The sequence below is a fragment of the Haliotis rubra genome, unplaced genomic scaffold (assembly GCF_003918875.1).
Source record: "Haliotis rubra isolate DU_JTF1 unplaced genomic scaffold, ASM391887v1 Scf296, whole genome shotgun sequence".
Classification (NCBI taxonomy): Eukaryota; Metazoa; Mollusca; class Gastropoda; order Lepetellida; family Haliotidae; genus Haliotis; species Haliotis rubra.
The window spans coordinates 70,022-96,458 of NW_025766964.1; the positions used below are offsets into that span (position 1 = coordinate 70,022).

The 26,437-nt window shown below is 39.9% G+C and overlaps 1 protein-coding gene across 1 annotated transcript in view; it reads left to right on the forward strand.

Annotated features, from left to right (window-relative positions):
* Nucleotides 1-26,437, forward strand: part of LOC124282214 (dynein axonemal heavy chain 10-like) — a 99,378-nt gene that overhangs the window by 3,251 nt on the left and 69,690 nt on the right. The window contains 19 exon segments of the mRNA XM_046718173.1: nucleotides 1,188-1,412; nucleotides 1,724-1,933; nucleotides 1,935-2,216; nucleotides 2,218-2,546; nucleotides 3,629-3,827; nucleotides 4,822-4,938; nucleotides 6,278-6,526; nucleotides 7,304-7,480; nucleotides 7,876-7,947; nucleotides 7,949-8,138; nucleotides 11,882-12,096; nucleotides 13,413-13,526; nucleotides 14,276-14,419; nucleotides 15,290-15,478; nucleotides 16,001-16,161; nucleotides 17,596-17,827; nucleotides 19,030-19,284; nucleotides 22,232-22,390; nucleotides 25,985-26,101. Of these exon segments, the coding sequence (XP_046574129.1) occupies nucleotides 1,188-1,412; nucleotides 1,724-1,933; nucleotides 1,935-2,216; nucleotides 2,218-2,546; nucleotides 3,629-3,827; nucleotides 4,822-4,938; nucleotides 6,278-6,526; nucleotides 7,304-7,480; nucleotides 7,876-7,947; nucleotides 7,949-8,138; nucleotides 11,882-12,096; nucleotides 13,413-13,526; nucleotides 14,276-14,419; nucleotides 15,290-15,478; nucleotides 16,001-16,161; nucleotides 17,596-17,827; nucleotides 19,030-19,284; nucleotides 22,232-22,390; nucleotides 25,985-26,101 (3,636 nt within the window).

Here is a 26,437-nt window from a genome sequence, read left to right on the forward strand (position 1 = left end):
GTTGAAAATGTATAATTGAAATTGTACCTTTAATGTCAGTTTTGGTCATTGGTCTTTTGCTTTTTAGCGATTGAAAACTTGCATTTTACCTCTGCTTATGCAGCAGCACAGCCTTCCTTTTGACAGTAAACCTTCAGACTCTCTTCAGATCTCTAAGTCTTGTTTAAATCTTGTTGAAGTCTCTTTCCACTTGCCTCTCCCATTGGCCTTTTGGTGTGCTACAAGCACACATTGTGTATGGAGATTTGTGTTGTAGAAATGTAAATATGTTATTGTCCCCCTCCGCAACGCGGAACGGGGAACTAAGTATTCAGCGGCGTCCATACATACATCTCGATTCTTGTTAACGCAATATCTCATGAACTGTTGTACGCAATGTCTTCAAATTTGGTGACAGCCTATGTTTGGAGATTACGCAGACACCAGTTGATTTGGGTGACCTTGACCATATCTTCAAGGTCACCACGACACTTTGACCACTTTTCAAACTGTTGTTAACGTGATATCTCATGCACTGTTGTATCCAATCTCTCCAAAAGTGGTGACAGCCTACATTGGAGGGAGGATTATGCAGATACCAGTTGATTTGGGTGACCATGACCTTATCTTCAAGGTCACCACAACACTTTGACCACTTTTCAAACTCTTGTTAACACGAAATCTCATGGACTGTTGTACCCAATGTCTTCAAATTTGGTGACAGCCTACATTGGGGGATTATTCAGACACCAGTCGATGTGGGTGACCTTGACCTTGTCTTCAAGGTCACATGCCACTTTGACCACTTTTCAAACTTATGTAATCGCGACATCTCATAAAACATTGCACCCGAATGTCTTCAATTATGTCAATAGCCTACGTTGCGTTATCATTGGCAATGGACAAATAGAAGCCAGGGATTAATACAGGTATCAATGATGACTTAACAATGGTGGTTGTTAACAAGGGAAGCGAGTGGTCAATGGCGCTGATTGGTAACGGTAATAAGCAAATAAACAAGTAGAAGCCTGGCAAATAGAAGAAATAAATATATAAGTGTCAACCATTATCTTACCGTGCTGGGACATTTTCCATATTTTGCTTTGACAATAACATGGAGGGATGCAATTTAATTCACCGTATATGCAAGTATATCATAAGAGACCTATATAACACCACATCCAATCACTGCTTACTTCAATTTACAGAAGATCATCATTCAGAAGGTGTTGAGGACGTATCTGTACATGTGCTACCAACACCTACCAGAGGAAGTTGCTGACCAAGACAGCGTCTACTTCCTGCGTAACACCACCGGCATGGTGCCGCTTCCAAACACACTGGATGAAGCCAATGAAATGCTGCCGGGATACTTTGAGTTTGGTCTTCTCAATGGTCACTCACTGGTCATGTTGGAGCAAATCATCACACAGGTAACCGGCCACTAGTTGTTGTTTGTTGTTTTGTTCTTTTGTTGTTTAATTGTTTAATGTCATGCTCAGCAGTAATGCAGCTGTATCATGCAATGTATGACAGAAGTTGTAAATAATTGAATCTGGACCAGAAAATCAAGTGATTGACATGAATTACTCTTTGAGCTGTAATAACTAAGCAGTGAAATTTCAAATTTTATAAACTTGATAATCACGATAATGTAGTTGTTTTTTATCAAAGGCACAGAATCCAAGTCCTATATAATGTGTTCATTGTTGGTATTAGTAATGACAATGCCCTACATTTTCAGGTTTACATGCCTCTTCTGTCTTACAACCAACACAAAAATGGTGATGGTCGGTTAGGGACTAAGATGTCTGACCAGAGGTCAATGAGTCGGCAGGACACTGAGGTGAGCCTGTCAGATGGTGGTGACGAGGAAAAGGATGAAAAAGAGGTCAACGTTGCTGAAACACGAGCTCGGGCACTTCTGCGAGACGAGTTCCTGATATCCATGCAAAAAATTTGCTTCCAGCATCAGTCGCACTTTACAACAGATTGAAGGGGAGGTGCGCCTCGAGGTACCCGAAGTTGTGATCCCGGAGAGTATTGAGGAAATCACCAGCAATCAGGAACTGTTACAACTTGTTCAGGATAAATGCAATGAATGGGCTAAGCAAGTTCAAACAGCCCTGGAACACCAACTGAAGAAAGTCCCTCTTGGGAAAGGTCCTCTTGCGGAGATCGACTTCTGGCGAGAACGAAATGCAGCTCTTAGTGCCTTGACCGAACAGCTGAAAATTTCCGACAGTTCGTCAAATGTTGGACATGTACCTTCAGATTGATCTAGATTTTGAGGACCCAAGGACAGGGTTGAACAAGTATTATGTGGAAGCGAAAGACAATGTTCGGTTCCTGTCCACACTTGAAAGACATTTCAAGAATATTGCTCATGGTGCTACATTCCAGATAGTTATTGAGACGATTCCGTCCATGATGAATGCTTTACGGATGGTGTGGATCATCTCACGCCATTACAACAAAGATGAGAGGATGGTTCCTCTGATGGAAAGGATTGCCCTGGAGCTGGCTGACCGGGTGGCAAAGGTTATAGATATCCGAACATTATACAGGTAGTTTGCGTTTTATTTTGTTTAAATTTGTTCTTTTTACACAGTCATAGTCAATATGTTACTGCACTGTCACTGTGGTCTATGAATATTCAAATGGCTAGGTAAACCGGGGATTGATAGCACGAGCAAGGGGATCATCACATCCATGTCACATTGAGTAACTACTAAATCCTCATTTCAGACCCGTGAAGGTCCGGGTTAGAATTGATCTTCAGTAACCCATGCTTCTTGTAAGAGGCGACTAACGGGATTGGGTGGTCAGGTTCGCTGACTTGGTTGACACTTGTCATCGGTTCCCAATTGCGCAGATCGATGCTCATGCTGTAGATCACTGGATTGTCTGGTCCAGACTCGATTATTTACAGACAGCCGCCATATAGCTGGAATATTGCTGAGTGCGGCGTAAAACTAACCTCACTCACTCACTCATTTCAGCTAGCTTTTATGACAAGCAATTTGTCAGATGCAGTAGTTTCTGCCGAGTGCCAGGATCTGACAAGAATGAGTTTGAATCACTGATATGACCTGATTATATAATCCACATCAGACGGGGCTGTGGGGTAGTCTAGTGTTCGCTCGTCATGCCGAAGGTCCGGGTTCTATTTCCCACATGGGTACAATGTGTGAAGCGTATTTCTGGTGTCCCCCGCTGTGAAACTGCTGGAACATTGCTAAAAGTGGCGTAAAACCATACTCAGCTGGATATTTTGCTGAGTGTTGCGTTCAAAACTAAATACAGTAATTGCCTTGGTCTGTTTATGTCATCTCCATATAGGTTTTAACCAGAGTGGTATTATTTATAGCTGACAACACTTCTGGCTTTCTACAGTTTTGAAAGAAATACCATTAGTGAACCTAAAATACTTTTGAAAGTAGCTTTAAATCCAGATAACCAATTTTCTGTAGAGTTGCACCCCCTTTGTCGTGACAGGATTCACTTTCACATTAAGCTGATATGCTGTAATACAACTGTAGTACTTTGTACTTTTCAAGGCATGTTTAATCCACTGTGTCATATTACTGACTATTTTTTTCTGATGATGAACCTTAGTTACATTTCAAGATCGAATTTGGTTTTCCAGAAATGGCACTGAGGAGGTCAAACAGAAGACAGAAGAAGCCAAGAAAATGTTGATTGTCTGGAAGGATTCCTACTTTGATGTGCGAGCAAAGATTGAGCAGTCTGGACGAGACCAGAGATGGGAGTTTGATCGTAAGCGACTGTTTGATCGGACTGAGTACATGGCCGGCATATGTCAAGACCTGTACAATGTGGCACAGGTGAGTTCTGGAATGACTGTTTGAACACTAGTTAGTACTGAGAGAGTATACTTAGGCTGGCCAGTTAATACAGTTTTATATAGACAAACTTTCCAATATTTGGTTCTAAGTCTTTAGTAAACATCAGTAAATGTTCTTGGAAGGGAATGTTCAATTTCCAAATTAATATTTGTGTAGTTTGAATATATGTGAACACTTGGCCATGGTCATAAATGATTAGTGAGTGAGTGAGTTTAGTTTTACGCCGCACCCAGCAATATTCCAGCTATATGGCAGCGGTCTGTAAATAATCGAGTCTGGACCAGACAATCCAGTGATCAACAGCATGAGCATCGATCTGCTCAATTGGGAATCCGATGACATGTGTCAACCAAGTCAGCGAGCCTGACCACCCGAACCCGTTAGTGGCCTCTTACGACAAGCATGGGTTACTGAAGATCTAACCCGGACCTTTATTGGGGCATTGATGATTAGAGTTTAGAGCTATCATATGAAATGTATTATATAATCAATTCAGTGTTAAATTATCATTGAAATTGAGAATACAAGAAATGTTATAACATTCTTCTTGAACAATGTAAAATTATTTTAAAATATTCTTGTCAAGAACTCTAGCGTTTGAATCCTTGATAAATCACTTCAGCAGCCGGTCTGCAGCCTAGGTCAAGCAGATTGACATTTCGTCAAGTAGGCTTAGCCAGCGGTAATAACTGTAGAAACAGTTTGTCCGTTGAAAATGATGCCAGGAGACAAATTTGAATTTGTTCAAATTTGTAGATTAAGCTCTTGGGTTAAATATGTGATAATCATATTCAGTGAACAGGTAAAGCACTAACCTTCTTGTTGCCTGTGTCTTGATGTCAATGTAAAGTAATGTCAACGGATATTCTCTATGACTGATAACATTTTAACAAAAGTTTGTTTTGTTCTTTGAGGTACTTGCAAAATGTTCTGCCAAGCTACATTTGTATACATGGGTATGTTTTGTTAACAGGTCCTTGAGGAATTCTACAACATCTTTGGTCCAGAGTTGAAGGCAGTTACTGGTGACCCTAAAAGGATTGAGGATGTGCTAACAAGAGTTGATGCCCTTGTTACGCCACTTGAAGAGGTAATTACTCCAGTCGTCTCTCCTTGCCAATCTTACTAAAGCAGATACAGTGTCTCAACGTTAATATACTGTAAACGTATTATATTTCGCGCAGGTTTTATTTTCGCGCTTTTCGCGCAAAACATTTTAGCGCGAAAATTAATACACCGCGAATAAACCTGTCATTCATTCAGTCTAGCCACGCTCGCCCCTGAGTTGTTACCATAACACATCCAGTTTGAAGACAGAAATCTACGACTGATAGTAGCATAAAGAATCACACTTAACTGCCGCTGTAATGGATTTCGAAAAACATAATTAAATAATGAGCCAAATCCCATCGCCGAATTAGCGAAAACAGCAATGTGTGTTGTGGCCGCCATGGAAATTGGTCACATGACAGATGGTTTGATACAAAACAGATTACCATGAAATGACTCGGAAAGAAATAATACAGCAGTATTTGATTTATTCATTTAGATTTCTTTTACCAGTACATCATGAAGCGAATAGTCACTTAACACTCAATCATCTCATTCACAACAACCCGGCTTGTTTGAAATCACGAAGAGCTTCATATACAGTAGAAGTTAATTCGTCAGATCATCAGAATTCGGAACATAAGACTGATGTGTTTTTCATCTCTTCCGTGAGTAAACGGATTACTGTGTACTAGTATACCGCACAGATAGGGATTTCCTGTGAGTAAGCAATTAACGCCGCCTGACAGGTTAAGCCACTCTGTTTGTTTTCACTGCTATTAGTGGCGGCCAAAGAGACAGCTGGCAGTTCCGGCAATTACTGATTGCGCGAATAATTGACCGAGCGATGTAGTCTAAACTGTCAATTCCGCGAAAATTGCACCACGCGAAAATAAGTACGTTTACAGTATATGACCGGTTTGTTATCTTATTTTGTTGGCTGAATTTATTTATAGTGTTGTGATGAAAGCCAAAGAATGTGCATAAAATTTCAAATCTTGCCTTAAGTTAATGTCTTAAAAGTATTGGGATGTCAACTGTTCTGAAGCAGTGTTTACAAACAATGACCAAACCCCTCTAAGCTGTGTTTGCCTTTTGTCCATGAAAGAAGTTTCTGCTAATATATTATGTTCTCATGTAAACTTGAATCCTCTTTTCAAAGTCTTTTCTCACTGTAAGTTGTAAGAGTTTGGTTGTTTTTTTTGCCATTTGAAGTTCACTTGCATTGTCCCCAGGTTAGAGGAACAGACATTTCATTCACTTGAGTAAGGGGAGATAATTCAATTTTTGTGCCAAAGTTGTCTCCCTTGCATATTTCGAGGGTACCGTAAGTTTGTTTGAACATGCTGTATGGTTAATAAATTTTGTTAAATTTTCAGGTGACCTTTGACCCCTTCAGTCAACAAGACCAGAAGCACTGGAAACGGGTGATGGAGTCCTTCAACAAGGAGGTCCTTGCCATCGAGGGAGAAGCCAAGATGTTCATTGATGAATCATTCCAGTCTCTTCGTTCTGCTGAAGGAGCTTTCGACATGTTGCTCAATTTCAAACACATCAGGTCGCGAGAAGCCATTAACAACCAAATGATGCAGAAGTTTACTGACATTTTGTCCCAGTATAGCAAAGAGGTGATGTTCTTAGGCATTCTGTTTTATGTGATTAAGTATCAGGTGGGGTGCCATTACTGGTCCAGACTAGGGCTGGGACGGGTACTCGGGTACTCGAATCCGGTTCGGGTACACCTGGAATCGAATCCTATTTCTAGGAATCGAGTACCCGGAAAGGGAGAGAACTCTGTAATGACAAGGGCAGATAATAACTTGCCTTTTTCATAATTAACGTAACACACATGTATTTACATCATTGGTATTGTCCGATTAATGAAGGTTATTATTAACGACTGTAATTTATTGTACGCATGAGCGGCAGGAACGAAAAGTTCTGTGTTTTAACGAGGAATGTAAGTAATGCTGTTACTGTTTATATTGGTTAAATAGTCGTAAATTGAATAGCCTAAAATCTGTTTTAATATCGTATTGCCATCCTTTCAAGTTTCTTTAATAATCTCTGTCAAATTGTGATTGAATATTCAGAAAGTTGACAGAAGCGCTTTATTCCATACATTTTCGGGTACTCGATTCCGATTCGGGTAAGTACATGCGGGTACTCGATTCCAATTTTTCCTACCCGTCCCAGCCCTAGTCCAGACATGATTATTTACCAACTGCCATCATATAGCTGTAATGCTGCTGTGTGGGGTGTTAAACAGCTTACAAACAATCACAAGAGACAGGCTGAATATAACCATAAGAGCTTGTTGAGCAGAAATGATAAAGTCCCAATATTTTTTAAAGTAAAACAAAAGCCAGTCAGCTAACACCCAATGAAAACTTTTATTTCTACAGGTTGAGATCATGAACAACTTGTTCAGGAACTACAATGAAAGTCCACCTCTGCACAAGAACAACCCTCCTGTGTCAGGCTCCATCTTCTGGGAACGCTCACTCTTCCATCGCATCAAACACACAGTCATCCGCTTCCAGTCCATGGAAGACATGATGGCATCAGAGAGGGGGAAGGCGGTAAGTTCGGTTCCAGGAAAGCTACAGAATATCCTTTTTCGGTAACTTGGGGCGGTGGGGTAGCCTAGTGGTAAGGCGTTCATCCGTCATGCCGAAGATCCGGGTTCGATTCCCCACATGGGTACAAATGTTTGGGGATTTCCTCAAAATCTTAAGTAGTTTAGAGGTAAAGGAAAATGGGATAAGAAACACTGAAAATGAACAAGTTTTAAAGTTACCTTTCTTTCATGTAAGAGATAGATGGCTCATAATTTGCCAAAACTCCTTAAGTTTGGTAGATTTTAAGATAAATTTTCCACAGATTTTCATTATAGTTTTTATATATCATTATGTTACTGTGTCATCAGTTTCTCAATGACATGTAAAACAGTTTACTGTAATTTTCAATATTCCAGTCTCGAGCCAACTACCTGCGTGTAGGCAAACAGATGAAAACTTATGAGGAACAGAAGTATGAAATGTGGAGGGGAGACAGTGGAACAGGTGCTGCCATCTCTGCTGAAACGGAATCTGCTGGTGAAGCCATCACATCTACAGAGTCACCAGCTTCATCTACAGCATCAGCTGCAGCTTCAGCAGCAAGCTGTTCATCAACAACAACAACAGCAGCAGCAGCAACAACAGGGTGGAGGTGATGAGGGAGGGGAAGATGGAACAGGTTGGTGTTGACTTTTTTGTTAAAAAAAACGTTAATATTCATCAACCTAGCAATAATAAGACTTTTTATACAGTCGAAAGTATGTTGGAAAAAGTGAATGGTAAAGAAGGATATGATGTGATACATGTACAAGAAATACAATGTACACGTGCAAACTGTCTTTAAATCAAATGCTTCATGCTTTTGTACTTGTCAACATGAGTTGTTTGTTGTTAAGGCTTTGATCTCATATACCACTGTTACGTTATAAATGTTTTTGATCTCTTGCTCAAACACCTTAATTCTAGCATATTTCATATGATTACCACATATTGCTTTTGCTCTATAGATAAGCATGTAATTCACAGATTTATTCTGTATATACCACAAACGTTTTGCAAATTGTTATATTATGTTACATTGATGTTAAATTTCACTGACATGAGCACGGTGGTTTGGGCATGATGCATAAGGCTTGTGTTGAAAAAAGTTCATTGGGCCGATCCACAAACCGTTCGTAGCAATACATCATTCGTAAACCTATGATGTACTATATAGTTACGATAGCTCGTAACATTACGAATGCTTAGTGGATCAGAACCCTGGAGCATGCTTTCTTATTGCCTGCTATAAAATATTTGTCACATGTAAAGTTTGGTCACTTGTCACTTGTCACATATGTATTCTGTGCTTGTTCAGTGGTGCAGTCAGAATTGACCGAAACAATAGCACAAACCCAGGATCAAGATGGTATGTCAAGGGTTTGGCGTGATGTGTGCACGTGGTGGCAATGTTTTTTCCCCCGATTTTTAGTTGAGATCTTCCTGGAACATGGTGTTGTTATTCTCACTGCATGGGGCACTTGTGTTTTTAGTTACACGGTGAAAAATGAACTGCAAACATATGTCACAATTCAAAAATGTGTTTACATAAATAGTTTTAAAGCTTCTAGAAACAGATCGAGAAAAATGGCTATTTTTGGCTATGAGATGTAATTGCGACAAAAAGGAGACCACTACTGTCATTGTTCAAATATACTACTCACACTTTGCTAAGGATAAAAAAAACAACTTTACTTAAATGTAGATTTATAATTTGAAACTGTATCCATTTAAAACTGGATGAATAATAATATGGTAAACCCTCTTTAGGCAAACAGTCACTTTATTCAAACCGTATGGACTTGATACATGAGTAACCATAAAAATTGTTTTCATGGCACCAATCAACTATTTTGCAAATCATGGAAGGAGTCATTCAATGACAAGTACACAACACCTGTCAATAGCAGGTATGGGATCCACAAGATGCAATGACATACTGAAACATAGGATCCATGCTTACAATAAGCTAAGATATTTAAACCAAATTTGACCCCACATCATAGTTTTCTGTTGAAGTCATGATTTGATCCTTAACAAAGTGTGAATAGTATATAATCATGAAAATTTAGGAGCCCTTTTGTTAAAATCCAACTTTTAGAGCGACCCCAGATTTAGACACCACAGCAGTAAATCATCTCGAGTCTGGGTCCTAATTTCTAACTCTGTTTGAATGGAGCCAGAGCTCATTAAGAATTACTATTCATTATTCATTCTTTGTATGATGCCTTACAAGGATATTTTACTCATTTTTGAATTGTGATTCAAATACGAATGGGAGAATATTTTTTTTAACTTTGTGAAGGAAAAATATTAAATGTTTATACTTTTTATATATAGAAGTGATGATACTGTTTATTTTTTCTGACTAATTCTGGTGAAAATGGTATATGTTAGTTAACAATGGACATGGGCAGAATGGAAACTAGATAATGTCAAGTCATTTATGAAAATATTCATGGCTCGTAGTTAAGATACTGACATGTGAGATATAGTTTACGCCTCGTCTGTCCGTCGATCCTTCCATTCGTAATCATTTTGTTTTCGGAGCATAACTAAAACATCGTTTAATATCTTTCAACAAAACTTGGTAGATATATCAAACAGAACCTAAAGTGGTGCCTTTTGCTATTTACAGATTATTGTCATTTTTAGTTTTCTCGGTTTCCATGGAAATGTTTTGGCCTTAGTCTACAAAATTCAAGTTGGACTTTTAGTAACTCTCAGATGATTTGTTCTTTCAAATTTGTGGGTGCCAGGGGGATTTGTCATCTTCTGATGACTCTTGTTTTTATCTGACCCGGATTTATATGTGTAGATTCGTAGTTTCAGCTGTGTAGTCCTGGTAGTTGGTGTATGTTCTGTGTTGTGCTGTGTTTGTAGTTGTCGATCACACTATCATAATAGCATTAAAGGGGGATTACTCTCTGGTCTTGGTAAATTTGACACAAGCTTACAAAATCTGCCTTGATCAACTGTGTTTCAAACCAGCATTTAGCGAGTTTCTAATTATGTAGAGATAACATGCTCTGGATAGAACAGAGCCTGAGACCACAGAGCATAGTCCCCTGTTAATGATGTCGGTAGACTTGTTTCATCATCTGTCATAGTATATAAATGTGAAATAATTATTGATTTGGGCTTAATGTAATTTATAAGTTCTTATAAGACAGTGATTGAAAGCCTGTTTGATTTGTCAGCATCAAGTAGGTCAGTGATGATGTCAGTCCACAACTGGTATTGGCAGCATCTCATATGATAATTTCAAAAACATCATGAATTTCCACCAAATTGAGCATGAAGATAACACACTTCGAAGGTCAAATTTCATGGTCTGCCAAATGGTCAGTTGGCTAATCTATTGTCTTCATTATTAAAACTATCCTGGAAATGTTGTCAGAAGGTATATAAAAAACAAACATTTACCAATACTCATACTTGTTCATGTTCAACAATGAACTCACTAAACCATTATAGAGAAAGACAAAATGTCTCAGATTTTCCCTCATGAAAGTTCCGGGCTTGTCGTAAGGTCACTGAATAGATCACGTGGTCCGGCTCGCCGAGTTCGTAGATGGTAATTAATTATTACTCTTTGCTTTTAAAAAACAATGCACAGGATGACATCTTTTATCTGGAATATTTCTGGGTGCGGCATTAAACAACAATGTTGACGTGTCCATATTCTTGGAAATTGTGTCTGAAGATTTTACAAAAATTGTGCATAAGTTCTCAGAAACATGACCTTTGAACACTATTTATACCAGGAGTTAGAAAACCCTGTTTTGGGTTGAGTATCGTGAATGTGCCTCAATACAGACCTCTGTTAAATTGTTTTAGTATATTTGTTGTAAGTGATATGTATTGTTGGTTCCCGGAATGTTACCAGCCCCAGTTTGTGACAGAATATCAGACAATTTAGGTAAAGTAATATATATTTGAAAAATTAATAATATTAAAATTGTTGGAATGACATGTGAATCTATTCCTGTTATAAGGCAAAAGTGGACATGAAAATTGCAATCATTCAAACTGAATTGTTGAAATATTAGAATCTTGAATGATTCTTAAGCTGTCCCCCAACCAAGAGACCATAGACCAATCTTCTGTGTAAAATACAAGTACTTGCGTCTTGTGAAAACGCAAGCATGTACAAAGTCAAACAAGGATATGCACTAGCATTTATGCTTTATCATTCATTATATTAGCTATAAGGAAATCCTTTTGAATAATTCATCAATTATTATTTTAAACTGTGGAATAACAATAATCATTCTCAGTAGTCATAACCTGTAGACAGCATCATAATACACAGGCAGTGAGACTAACAGCTGCAGTCTCCTACTTATATGTCCAGTTGGTCATTAATAAGTCTGTTCACAGGTAATGCCTTCCATATTAAGTACGTGGTGGACTTTGACCCCCAGCTGGCGGAGATTGTGGCGGAGACACGCTACATGGAGCAGCTAGGGTTCCCAGTGCCGGAGTTGGCACGGAGCGTAGCTCTCCAGGAGGAGAAGTACATCAAGTATGTAGATGGACTGAAACATATGCTTATCCGCTACCATCTTCTCCTGGCATCGCTGGACAATGCTGAGGTGAGATCAGATTTGCAGATAAGCTGTGTACAGTGGAAGTTGTCAATACTGGCAGCTGTCCAATCCGGCAAGTTGTCAACACTGGCATAAAATCTCAGTCCAATCCCTGACTTGTACATATATCATCATTTAAAAGTTTTGCAATCCGGCAGCTGTCAATTCCAGATCTCATGAAATGAGACGCCCGAATGTGTGTTTATACAGTAGTCAGCGCTCTCTAATGGCGAGGAGTCGGCCGGATGTGCATTGTCACCAATTAATCCTGTGTTGAAACTATATGGTTGCTGACAAAGATAATTTAATCTTAGTTCAGTATGGGTATACTTGTACATGGAATTAGTGAGTATGAGCTCCAATCGTTGTCATTTATTGTCAGTGTGTGCAGTAATTGAGAGAACCACATGATACAGCAATGTACATTGTATAGGAGAGTGACAAAACTGGTTCAGTTCTAGTCGGAGGTAACCGTGTCAGATCTACAATCCGGAACACTGTCTAAACCAGATTATTTCTTCAGTCTTGATGAGTTCTGGTTTAGACAGTTTCCACTGTATTTGTATTAAGTGCAAAATTTGAACACCATAATCCACAACATTTTGAGATTTTTGTGTAGAAGGACATTGCCCATTTTCAGAAAGCAATCTTAGCATTGTGAAAGTCATAACTCCTAAACATTGATATTGGCGTATATTGTCGAAGCACTATAGATTGCTTCATGCATGTTGACCTACATCCGGGTTAGAATTGGCTTTCAGCAAATAATGCTTGTCGTAAGAGGCGACTAACAGGATTGGGTGGTCATGATTGCTGACCTGGTTGACACATGCTAAATTGCACATATCAATGCTCATGTTGTTGATCAATGGATTGTCTGGTCCAGACTTGATTATATACAAACTGCAACCATATAGCTGGAATATTGCTGAGTGCGGCAATAAACAACAAATGATCTAACAAACAAATAAAACAAACATCTATTCAGGACACCTAAGAAGTTAACTGAAACAGCATTTTAAGCAGAATTATGTTTTCATTTCACAAAGCTAGATCAAAGAGACAATACATTGGATACCAACTCCCACACACACACACTCTCAGCCCACACACACATACACAAAATTGTCAAATACCAAGTGTCAATGATAACATGAGTTAAACCTCAATGGCTGAAAAAATGTCTGCTGCCCTGTGAAAGATGATAAGCCTTCAAGGACTGTGTACTGTACTTAGATGCTGATACAGATACTCATGTATGAAATTTTACATACAAACACAGTTTTAAGTTTTGTAATTGTTAAAAATATTATTTTTTTCAGTCTGCCCTATTAGAAGATCACCAGCGAGAGCTGCGGCGTTTTTTGCGACCAGGATCCAAACGTCTCAACTGGAACTCCCTTGGTATCAATGACTACGTGCAGAAGTGCATTTCTGTGAGTTCTTAGATTGTATTCTTTGAAATGTATCTCAAGATGCACACAAAGGGGATTTACGTAAACAGAAGTACTTATGGCAAGAATCCCCCCAAATGTCTTCCTGGATTTGGTCAATCTTGAAACTATTAAACATGAGAAGATAGAAATATCTGAAGAGGAAAATATTTTTATTTTTCCTTATCCTGACTCATGATCTTTGCTTATCTCCCTTTTCCTTTCGAATGGTAGTGGAACACTTGAATCCCTTGAAGTTCCCGAAGCGGACGTACAATACTCACCCACGAGTTACCTCCCTTTGCCCTTTCCCGCGCAAACCAGTCATGTGACGCGCCTTACTTGTCACTCTCTCCTGATTTTCTGCCCATGCACTTTGTGTGAATGTAACTTTCATCATATAAAAATTCAGAGGATGAGTGGATGACAAGAAAGCAGATGACATAGAAAGCATGAAACAGTAATACAAGCTTAACCAACTAGGCACATAGTAAAAATTTCAGATAACTTTTTGGAACACAAGGGAAAATAATCTGAAGTGTTTAATGTTGATTCCTTTTTCCCCATCCACAGAGCAAGATATTTTTCAAAATACTCTCTAAACCTGTCTGACGATTTTCACCCAAGAAGGATTTTTGTTTGAAATTTTCTGTAAATTTGATGATATCATTCTATTGGCAGGCCTTGATATATTGTTAGTTAGTGAAAACATCATCTATTAATGATTGTATGCACTCTCATGATATTTACAGGCCATTGCAAAGTTTGAGTCTCTAGTCAACCAGATTCAGAAGAATGCCCGTGACATCAACCAGCGACTGTTGATGATAGAGAATGCAAACCTCTACAAAGGGCCACCGCCACCAAAAGTCCAAGACCTCCTGCCAAGCTGCAAGGTAGTCATGGTTACCACTGTCTTTGCATTGTGGTCAGATAATTTGTACATACACATATACAATAATATGTCTGTTACACACTTTGCCAAGTGTATGCAGGGATATAAAAGGAACTTAGTTTGTGAGTGGGTGAGTTTAGTTTTACGCCGCACTAAGCAATATTCCAGCTATATGGCGGCGGTCTGTAAATAATCAAGTCTGGACCAGACAATCCAGTGACCAGCATGAACATCGATCTACACAATTGGGAACCGATGACATGTGTCAACCAAGTCAGCGAGCTTGACCACCCGAACCCGTTAGTCCCCTCTTATGACAAGCATGGGGCTTACTTTGTGTGTCCTGGCAGGTATTATATTGAAATAGAACGGATGAAATATTTTCAATGAGCATTGGCGGCACAATAAAAATCATGAAAATAATAGTCACCATGATTATTAAATCGAAACTGCTGTAACGCGTTTGACCTGAGTAACTCAAATGATTAAAAACTTATTTTTGCACCCAATGAAACTGTTTATCTGTGGTGTTCTCAATGCCCCAGGTTAACATGGACATGGTCATTTGACAGTCTACAAAACAGGAACTTTGGGGGGGAATGATAGCATAGATGTGGGTTAGGTTGTGGGGCAAGGACAATATGAAGCTGAAATATTCTTGCAGTCATGATAGTGTTCAGGAAATCCAGATTACAGGTCTGTATGATGTTTATTGATGTTTCAAACAATAAATTCACAGGAGGTGTAGTCCAGGTCCTGTTATCTTAGTACACCATCATTTTGCCTGAAAATTATTGAGTATGGCTGTAAACAAACAAACATGATGTTGTGTGCTATTGGATATTAACGGTGACATTCTATTTTAAAACAGGAGTTCTTTGAACATATTGAGCGTGAGCGAGGGAAGGACTTCGAGATTCTGGCCAGGAAATATCGTGCAATAGGTCCTCTGTTGACCAAGATGGAGGGATTAGTTGTCCACACAAACACTGGACGCTCCCCCAAACTTCATCAGTATTACTCCTACTGGGAGAAGAAGGTTTATGAAGCTCTCACAAAGGTAGGAATGTACTTCATGGTCAGGATCTGTGTTTGACTGTCTTTTTTTAACAAATGCTAGTTGCCATTGATAGATTTGACGTCTGCTTCCTTAGTTTATTGGAAAGAAGACTTCAATGAAATGAGTTTGTAGTTTCCTTTCTCATCCTTATTTAAATCCACTTATGGATTCTGTGTTTAAATAGGATGAAGAAGAAGATGAAGAAATATAGTTTATTGCTGTGTCACATGCTTAATTACAATAAAAGGCATTTCATTATTCCAGGGATTTAAAAAACAGGATACGGCCATGGCCTATGAGACATAAATATCAGTTTAAAATAACAGTGCAAATTTCTTTTTATGGTAATTCTCTATTATAGTATTAACAAATCCAAACGTGGAGCTGAAATTTCTAAGCGCCTAACAATTTCTGTCATAGGTATACAAGATGGTTACTGAAATATTAATGGTGTACTCATGTTTTTGTATAGTTGTGCTGTGTGATTTGCACATTCTACATCAAAGTTCTCTTATTTTCCAGTTAATCAACAATAACCTGCGTCGGTTCAACGCAGCGTTAACAGGAGAGAAGGCTTTATTCCAAGTTGACACACTTCTTGCTGCCCCTGATGTGATTCTTCACCCCCAGACCAACGAAGTCTACAAGCTAACACTGCAGTGTGTCCGCGACTGTGTGGAAGGGTAGGTCATTAACAGGAAGACTGCAGGATTGTGGGATATACGCAGCATTTTACTTCCACAAATTGAAAAGTCAGTGCGCGCGCCAAATTTCATGCAGTTGTTTTGTTGATTAAGTGTGAAATATAGTTTATCACAAATAATTTTAACAAAAATAACAATGTAAACAACACTTTAGTAATTAACATGTCAATCATATACTGTCACTGGCATCTTGAAAAACACAATAATCATTGCTTATCATGTAATACAGTATCCCAAGGTATGTATGGTCATGTCAAACATTCTAATTGCTTTCTTGGAATTCATCAGTGAGCATGATGACTTGTCTACCTTTATGGGCTGTGGGATAGCCTAGTGGTTAAAGTGTCCACTTGTCAAGCTGAAGACCCTGGTTCAATTCCCCACATGGGTACAATGTGTGAAGCCCATTTTTAGTGTCCCCTGCTGTAATGTTGCTGGAATGTTGCTAAAAGAGGGGTAAAATCATACTCACTCACTCACTCACTGTCTACCGTTTCCTGGAGTGCTCAGATAGTGAGGACGTACACTTGTTCAAAATCATAATCAGGGTTTTACCTCAACTCTCAAAGATGGCGGTCCCAGGGTCCCACAGTTATTAGTTATAAGGGACGTAGCAGGCAGTATGTGGGTCCTGTGAAGTAACTGTTCAGAGAACTGTAGGTGTTGATAATTTGTTTAGAGCTTGGAGTGAATTGTTGGTCATGTGAACTGATGGATGAAATGATGCAATAACTGCTCTGAAAGAAACAACCAAAGACTTTGCGAACTCATAGATGTGTTGTGGTACAGCGAATATCATTTTGCATCCCTCTGGACGCAGTGAATGTTTTCATTCTCCATTCCATTCTCTACATTTGTACATACTGGACACACATTTGTGCATCTCGTAAAACCATGCATAAGACATATGCATCCCTGTATGAAGAAATTAGGTGAGGTGAGGTGAAATTGGGTTTAATGTCGTGCTTGAGAATATTTCGCTCATATGACGACGTGCATGCCTGTGTATGTCTATGTGCATCTGCTTGTACTAGCCCAGACTGAAGCTGGTTTTATAGTGCTAGCCCACTGAGATACCATGTCGCAGTGAAGCATGAATACCCCACTCAGACACATTATACTGACTCCGAGCCGACCAGTCCTTGTTGTACCCATTAATGCCGAGCGCCAGGCAGGGACCAACAAGTACCATATTTTAACGTCTTTTGGTATGATGCGGTCGGGGATCGAACCCGCGACCTTCCGCTCTCCGGGCGGACGCTCTAACCACTACACCACAGAGGCGGTCACACACACACTGAGGGAGGGGTCAGCAAGCGGGAGTGGGGTGATTCATTTCTCTCATAAGACTATCCGTTATCATTGGGTGGGAAATGGTCCTTGACATGATGTTGTGACATTTGTGGATTTTAGGACAAAGAGTTTCGTGCGATGGATGAACGGCACCTGCATCGAGACGGCGCCACAGAAGGTTGACGGAGAGGATGAGCTGTTTGTGTTCAGCTTCTTTCAGGACATCTCCCAGAACCCGGAGATCATTGAGTTGGTTCAGATTCTGGCACAGAACATCAAAAACACACTGACCAGTCTCCAGCGCTACCTCAACAGATGGAAGAAGTACCGGAACATCTGGAAACCCGAGAAGGTAATTCTAGGTGTTGGGGAGTAAGTGAGTGAGTTTAGTTATGCGCTGCACTCAGCAATTTTCCAGCTATATGGCGGTGGTCTGTAAATAATCGACAATCCAGTGATCAACAGCATGAGCATCGTTCTGCCTGACCACATGATCCCGTTAGTTGCCTCTTACGACAAGCATGGGTTACTGAAGATGAATTTTAACCCGGATCTTCACGGGTCTAGATGTAGGGGTCTGCTGTCCAGATGGTCATATTGAAATATGCAGTCAGAGATCTGTTCATAAACTGAAGGGGGCGGTAGCCTAGTGGTTGAAGCGTTGGCTTTCATGCCAAAGACACGGGTTCGAATCCCCACATGGGTAAATGTGTGAAGCCTATTTCTGGTGTCCCCTGCTGTGATGTAGCTGGAATATTGCTAAAAGCGGCGTAAAATCCAACTCAGTCAGTCAGTCAGTCATAAATTGAATGTAACAGGGTTTGCAACAGGCTTTAAAAAGCCTGAAATTTAGTATTTTACCATAAAAAGGCCCTAGATGTGTTCATGATGAGGCCCTAATTGCCACTGATTTGCCCTTAAAAGTACCTATATTTAGCAGAACCTGTCTGATTTTACAGGAAACTAATATGTAATAAAAATAGCTTGCAATGACAGTAGATGTTATTTATCTCCATCACAAAGCCAGACTTTCCCAGTGAAGCGATGTAGCTAAGAGTTATCTCCCCCTGATGGTTGGTCCCACATTTGACCAACCTTGTGTGTATTCAACTACTTGTGTGTTATATGTCCATCACGAAGCCAGACTTTCCCAGTACAGTGACATAGCTAAGAGTTATCTCCCCCTGATGGTTGGTCCCACATTTGACCAACCTTGTGTGTATTCAACTACCTATGTGTTATATGTGTTTCTATAGATCCTTAAAATTGTTGCTTGGGCCTTGAAATGCCTCTAAAATGCCTTATATTTGATGGCTGATAATCGGTACGAAACCATGGAAAATAGAAAATTCTTAAATCAAAAACATTCGCCTTCAGCTATAGAGGTTATCATGCAAGTGTGTTTTAAAATGGTAAATATTATTAGGAAAGGTGAGCCAACACTACTTGATATAACTGTAATGATGTGTTCAAAGCAGTGTTAAACCCCTCCCTCTCTCCCTCCCTCCTTCCTCACTCACTCACTCACTCACTCACTCTAACTTCCATCAACAGATGCAGATAGCAGAAAAGTGGTTCCAGAAGGGCCCCACAGTGGTAGCCTTCGATGAGAAACTCCAGCACTACTTCAAGACAATCGAGGAAGTGGCGACGTTGCCTGTCATCAAAGATCAAGAGTGTATCCGGCTCCACATGGAGCCGCTGTCTCGTGCTGTCAAAGAAAACGCCACCCAGTGGATTGACTGTCTTGGCAAACTGTTACGAGACTCGGCTAAAGAAAGTCTGTATGAACTTCAAGATTCTTTAGAGGTGAGAGTTCGGCTATGATCTTTAGCTTAAATGCTGACCTGTAAAATATGCATAGTTTGTGTGACTTAATTTTAAATGGAATTTGATACCTGATTTTAATCCTATTTGGGCCAATCAGGGTCATGGTAAACTGCCTGTTGTAAGAGGTAATTGTACTAGAATCAGGTGGTCATAGTTGCTGCAATCTCTTACTGAAAAATTACTTGAAAGATACTTAAATTGTGCTCATACTATTGACCACTGGTTTCTGTGGTCCAGGCTAATATTGTGTACAGACTTTGGTTATATGGTTCACTGCAATATAGAACCTCTTGTACTAAACCATTTCATTTCCAGAATACCTATTGCTATTGCTGAAAGATTGCTTTATAATTGCTGAAGGTTGCTGACTGTCACATCTATTTTCAAACCCACTCATACTGATTGATATCCCTGTGACGATCTTGGTTAGAATTGATATTCAGCAACCCATGCTTGTCTGAAAAGGCGACTGGTGTCATAGTGAGCTAAGTGAGTGAGTTGGGTTTTACGTCGCTTTTAGCAATATTCCAGCAATATCACGACGGGGGACAACAGAAATGGGCGTCACACATTGTGCCCATGAGGGGAATCGAACCCGGGTCTTCGGCGTGACAAGCCAACACTTTAACCATTAGGCTACCCCACCGCCCTCTTAGTGGTCTAAGGGGCAGTGGGGTAGTCTAGTGGTTAAAATGTCTGCTCGTCACACCGAAGACCCCAGTTCGATTCCCCACATGGGTACAATGTATGAAGCCTATTTCTGATGTCCCCCGTCGTGATATTGCTGGAATATTGCTAAAAGTGGTGTCAAACCATTCTCACTCATAGTGGTCTGACCCACATGTCATCGTATCTCAGTTGTGTAGATCGATGTTCATGATGTCAGTCACTAGGCTGTCTGGTCCAAACTGGATTGTTTACAGACTACTGTGATATAGCTGAAATATTGCTAAAACATAAAACAAACATATGATGGACTTTGTGATTGATACGACATTATCATTTTATAGTTTTCAGCCTGGATTGATGTTATCGTAAATATAACGAACATGTCTAGTTTAGAGCGTTATACATGTTATAGATTACAGTGGCAGTCGATACGTCTGTTTCACATAGCATGACGTCTGATAGTGAAAGCGCGCTGAGCGATTTAAGATCATAATTCGTGGTATGCTGAACGGCATGTATACTTATGACTAGTTTAACTTTAAGTTACCAAATGTTAGAAATATTGAGTTGTGCGAGTGCATGCTATATGGCTGCTTGGTGATAGGACGTAATAAGAAACATGTCATGTTAAACGTGTACATGTCATAGTCATGCTGCTGCTTATGACCGAATTCAGATTAGTTTGACATGGATTATATTGATGTCATGCATTCATATAATATATTATGGGGTGTTATCGACTGGAAAATATTAGATAATACCCAAATGATCTTTGAAATGTGCACCCAAAATCTGTTTGTTATGTTAAGCCCAAGATCACACAACTACACTACTGCAATGGGCATGTGATGACTGATGATCAAGATCAGAATTGAATGAATAGGCTGAAAAAGTTAAACGTTTGTTTCTCAGGCAATGTGATGCAAGATATATTTGTACTTTTGTGAAAAAAGACAAACAGTGTACCTTAATACATAAATTTCGAACTTTGTCTTTGTTTGGAAATAAAATATCATGTTGCTTTTGGTTGTCACAGCATTGCCAGAGAAAGAAGACATTTAGTATTTCAGCCTTAGATAGTATAATATAAGAAGACAGTTACAAGCATCTGTGTCATGAATGTATCATCACGTGCATGTTTAAATTAGGGCTGTTATGATCCACTTTGTCGCGATATGATCTGTATCAGAACGGTGAGGTTGCATTATGATTCACAATGTATGAAAACTCAATACTTGACAGGTAGTATTTTTGCACTCAAACAGTGACAGCTAACGGAGGCAAAACATATTTAGTTAATATGCGTCAAACTTTTGGCTACTGTTTCACATACAGTACATTGGTTGTTGTACATCCTTGCATTGTGATTCTGTTAACAGGCTCATTTTCTGATACACATATCGTGATTCACTGCATTTAGGGTGAATTCTAACAGCCCTTGTGTAAATACAGAAGTATGTTAGAAGTATATATCTATGCTAGCTGATGTTGTACAAGAAGGTACCGAAGGAGCAGCTCAAAAACTATATCAGTAAACATCATAATTCCATAAGTTATAAGAGTGGAGGGCTAACAGATCTTCAAGTTTTCCATTTGACAAAATCGACTTTCTAGAGTTTTCACAATTCAAGTCTAGACAGTCACATGTAACATCTGTAATCATTATATTTTACTTGAAAAAAGCCATCCTTATGGTCAAAATAGATGATCTAGATTAATAAAGCACATTCTTTCTAAAAGTATGTTTTTCACAATTAAGTTTTATGAGGTGTGTGGTTGCTCTCAAATCTTCTGGAATTATGGTTTTCATCAAATAATTGAACTGCTCCTAAGCCAGGTACTGCGATAGCTGCTGATCATACTTTGAGGAAGTGTAAATAGTCATGTAAGATGCATATTAAATGTAGTTTCTTTCTTGATTTTATACTAGATCTATTGTGTAAGGATCAGCCTTTAAAGGATTACTTCAACCTGTGATATGATTGCTAATTGATGAATAAGGTTATATGGAGATCACTGTTGGAGAACAAAGACCCCCACAGATATATAATTTGCTGTCAACTTGTTAAACTGTCGGACTACTAGTGGACAATATCTTTCATATAAATTAGTCGTATCATCTTAAGATTTCATGGCGAACTCCCTGATTGTAGAATGCTTCAGACATTCATTCATGACGACATGCTTTGGTTTCAATATTGTATGTTCTGTGTATTTTGCATGTTTTATGTTATATTTTACGTTCATCTGTTTTCAGACCAAGTCTGATGATCTGGAACGGACTCCAACATCTCTTGAAGATCTCAAGTATGTTCTGTCCACCATTAACGACATCCGGACCATGTCACTGGATGTTGAGACGAAGATCCGAGACATCCAGGAGAGATATAGGACACTCAGTATATATGACATACAGGTAAGGCTCAGATCAATTGCTGTCTTGTTATGTCATGTTGGGTTAGAATAGTTCTGGGTTAAAAAACACAGTCCTTTGTCATAAGGTGACGTGAGGTGAAATGGGGTTTAATGTCGCACTTAAGAATATTTCCTCATATGACAACATGCATGTGTGTGTATATTTCTGCTTGTACTAGCCCAGACTTAGCTGGTTTTATAGTGCTAGCTCACTGAGATACCATGCCGCAGTTAAGCATGAATACCCGACTCAGACACATTATACTGACTCCGAGCCGACCAGTCCTTGTTGTACCCATTAATGCCGAGCGCCAGGCAGGGACCAACAAGTACCATAATTTTTCCTTATCCTGACTCATGCTCTTTTGCTTGTCTTCTTCTTCTTGCGAACATAGTGGAACACTTGTATCTCCTTATTTGAAGCTCCCTTCAAAATAAAATCACTAATTGGTACTCACCACGAGTTGCTCCCCTTTGTCTCCCCTGGCGGGAAAAGGTGTCGCCACCCTCTGGCCATGTGCTTCACTCTCTCCTTCTTCGCCCAGTGAGCAGGATGTGAGAGCGCCTTGTGTCTCCTTACACACATATCCTTTGATAATCTCTTAGTTTTTACCTCTCATAGGTTACTATAGAGGTATAGCTAGTATCCTTTACTATTTGTATTGATTAATTATCGTATTTCTACTGTTTATTCACGTGTATTCGTGATTGTTCAGCTAGCTTTACGTTCATGAAAATCTGTACGATTTGTAGATTACGTTTTTCTGCCTCCGATCCACATGTAATATGCCCTAGTTGTTCTACGCCGTGTGCGTTTAATTCACGTTGCAGTTACTGCATTAATTTATCTCATTCTGCATTTAATAAATATCATCTTTGCGTCTTAAGACGTGCTGCAGATAGATCACGCAAACAAGGGCAAAACATGGCAGAGAGTCCAGATATTCCTTCCAGTCAGCTGCTAGCGATCGACCCTCTCCCGTCTGGTGTTCTGCTAGAGACCCCCTGCGGCAGAGGCGTGGGACGCAGTCCGTTACCTCGAAGAAAGCGACCGGCCTCCCCAGACATCCCGTCATTGCAGACTAAGTCTAAGAGGGCCTCATCGTCGTCTCAACGCAGATTGAGGACACCAGGGCAGCGCCAGACTTCCAAAGGGAAATCACGAAGACAGCAAGAACTTTCTCAGCCGAGATCGTTCCAGCAGCAGAGTTGGGCCTCTACGATGATCAGCCGATAATCATCCCGACTTACGGCAGAAGAAGCGACCGGTGTCAGCGACTGTGACTTCTGCAGAGATCTCCATGCAGCCTGATGCCTCTACACCGACGTCAGACGTCATTGATGTGAACCCCATCGCAGAAAAGACGCCGACGACTTCGTCACAGATCATCCCAGAAGACATGATGCGGCAGATTATGAACATCATGGAGGACCACTACAAACTGCGCAAGCAGGGTCCGAGCCTTTGCGAAGGCTCCAACGTAGACAGCACCCCAGAGGCACCCCCCGTCAACGTAGCAGCCAAGACGATGTCACCTTCGCGAAGGAAGTCCCGCACCACCTTGACGAAGGACCTAGATGTACAGCCTTCGCGAAGGCCTTCGCGAAGGCGGGGAGAGATCATCACCATCTTCGATTGCAGCAAGAATGTCTGAAATTCACGCTCTGGATTACGAGAGGATACAGTTTGATGACAATCATAACACAGCGCACCTCGGATTAAGATGGGATTTCATTGCAAAGAATCAACTGCCAGGTCAACCAGACAGATTATTCCACATCCCGGGGCTATCCTCTATTCTCGGATCACAAGATACACAAGACCTATCACTGTGTCCGGTAAGAGCGCTCAAAGTTTTTTACGACGATCCAAAACAAGGAGAAGATTTCTCAAACGTTTATTCATCCCATTATAAGCCCACTGAATCAAACAGAAGTGTCACGGACCACAATATCTATTTGGATAAGGACTGTCATTCTCCGTGCCTACAAGGCAGCAGGCTTGGACCCACCAACAGCATCAAATCCACATGAGATCAGGGCACTGGCCTCTACCCTCGCCCTACGGTAACTGTTCCTTGAACACGATTATGGAAGGATGCTATTGGAAATCTAACATGGTATTTGCTAATCACTACCTAAGAGACATCACTACAGAAGATGTCTCTGGCATTCACCATTTGGGACCACTGGTCCTCGCTCAGCAACTGACAGTCCCTCAGAGGGCGTTAAAATATTAGCCTCACAAGATTAATATGTATTTTATACATACTCATCTAGCTTATAACTCTAAGGAGTTTTAGGGCTATGTATATATGTTCAGCTTAAGTATTCTACCTTAAGCATATACTTGGATATAGTCAATTTCAGTGCCTCTATCAGAGTCACCTATATATATATATATATAATTTATATGTATTGTTCAATATATTCATAATGTAATTCCCCTTTAATGGCTTTATATAACCTATGGTTTTCTTTATACAGGAAACATCCTAAATCTAAGGCTTCATGAAGTTCCCGTAGGGGATATTACAGTATATCTATACAAAATCACTAATTATAAATCCAAAGTATTCTGTTACCCACCTCCGTTCCGTAGGATGCTACAAGCAAAAGAGCATGAGTCAGGATAAGGAAAAATATGTAATTTTTAGAGTAAAATTGATATTTTATACTTATCCTGACTCATGAGGTTAGCCCTCCCATCCTCCCCACATAACACTTTGGATTTCCCTGTAAATTCAAGTGTTGGGCTCGCTAAATCAGGAGAGAGTGGAGCACATGGCCAGAGGGTGGCGACACCTTTTCCCGCCAGGGGAGACAAAGGGGAGCAACTCGTGGTGAGTACCAATTAGTGATTTTATTTTGAAGGGAGCTTCAAATAAGGAGATACAAGTGTTCCACTATGTTCGCAAGAAGAAGAAGACAAGCAAAAGAGCATGAGTCAGGATAAGTATAAAATATCAATTTTACTCTAAAAATTACATTTTTAACATCTTTTGGTATGATGCGGCTGCCAGGATTGAACCCGCGACCTTCCGCTCTCCGGGTGGACGTTCTAACTTCTACACCACGGAGGCGGTCTTTGTTGTAAGGGAAACAGTGACTTGGTTGATTCTGTGTCGTTGTTGTCAGGTGGTGTGGGATAATGCTCATTATGTCAACCACTGGTTATCTTGGACCTATCCATGACTGTATGTAGGCTGCCATGTTATGGCTCTAATGCTGGTGACTGCAGTTTAATGAAAGCAAACTTTGTCTGACAAAGAATTAGTCCTTGGTAATTTCACTGTGATTATTGTTCTGTCGGTATCTGACAAAGTGTTATTCCTTGGTAATTCTTCTGTAGGTATCCGATTTCTGAATAACTGTAATGGGTAATTGTTCTGTATTGTTACCTGGTAATTGTGCTAAAGGTATCTGACAAGGCGTTATTACTTGGTTATTTTTTCTGTAGGTATCTGACAAAGCATTATTCCTTGTTCTGCTAGTATCTGACGAAAAATCACGATATGGCTGCAATATTGCCAATGTGATGTTAAATATTAACTCACTCACTGACGAAAAATTGTTCCGGTTAATTGTTTTACAGGTATCAGATGAGGAGAAAGAAGTACAGCACAAGCTGCCACACATCTGGGACGAGCTTGTCCTCAAGTCCAAGAATGTGGATGCCAGCCTTGTGGTGGTCAAGAAAAAGTTTACAGAGGTGAGCCAACCTTAACTGGCCAATGACCAACAGATTCAAATTCCCAGTTTGATGGCTCAAGTAAAGGAGATCTATCAAAACTTCAATGACCATATTGGACTTTTCCACTTACATTCAGGGATTTACCTTGAGTCCTGTATTTGAGGATCCCTGGGACTCATACTCTTAATTTTCAGGGGTCCTGGACTACAAAATTGGGGTCCCAGACACTTTAATATTATTATTAATACTATGTTGTAATATTGTTGTAATTCAGTTACTATTATTGTATTGTGTATCATGATCTTCACATTGTTACAATAATTAAATTGCAAATGATACCATAACCCGGCTAGT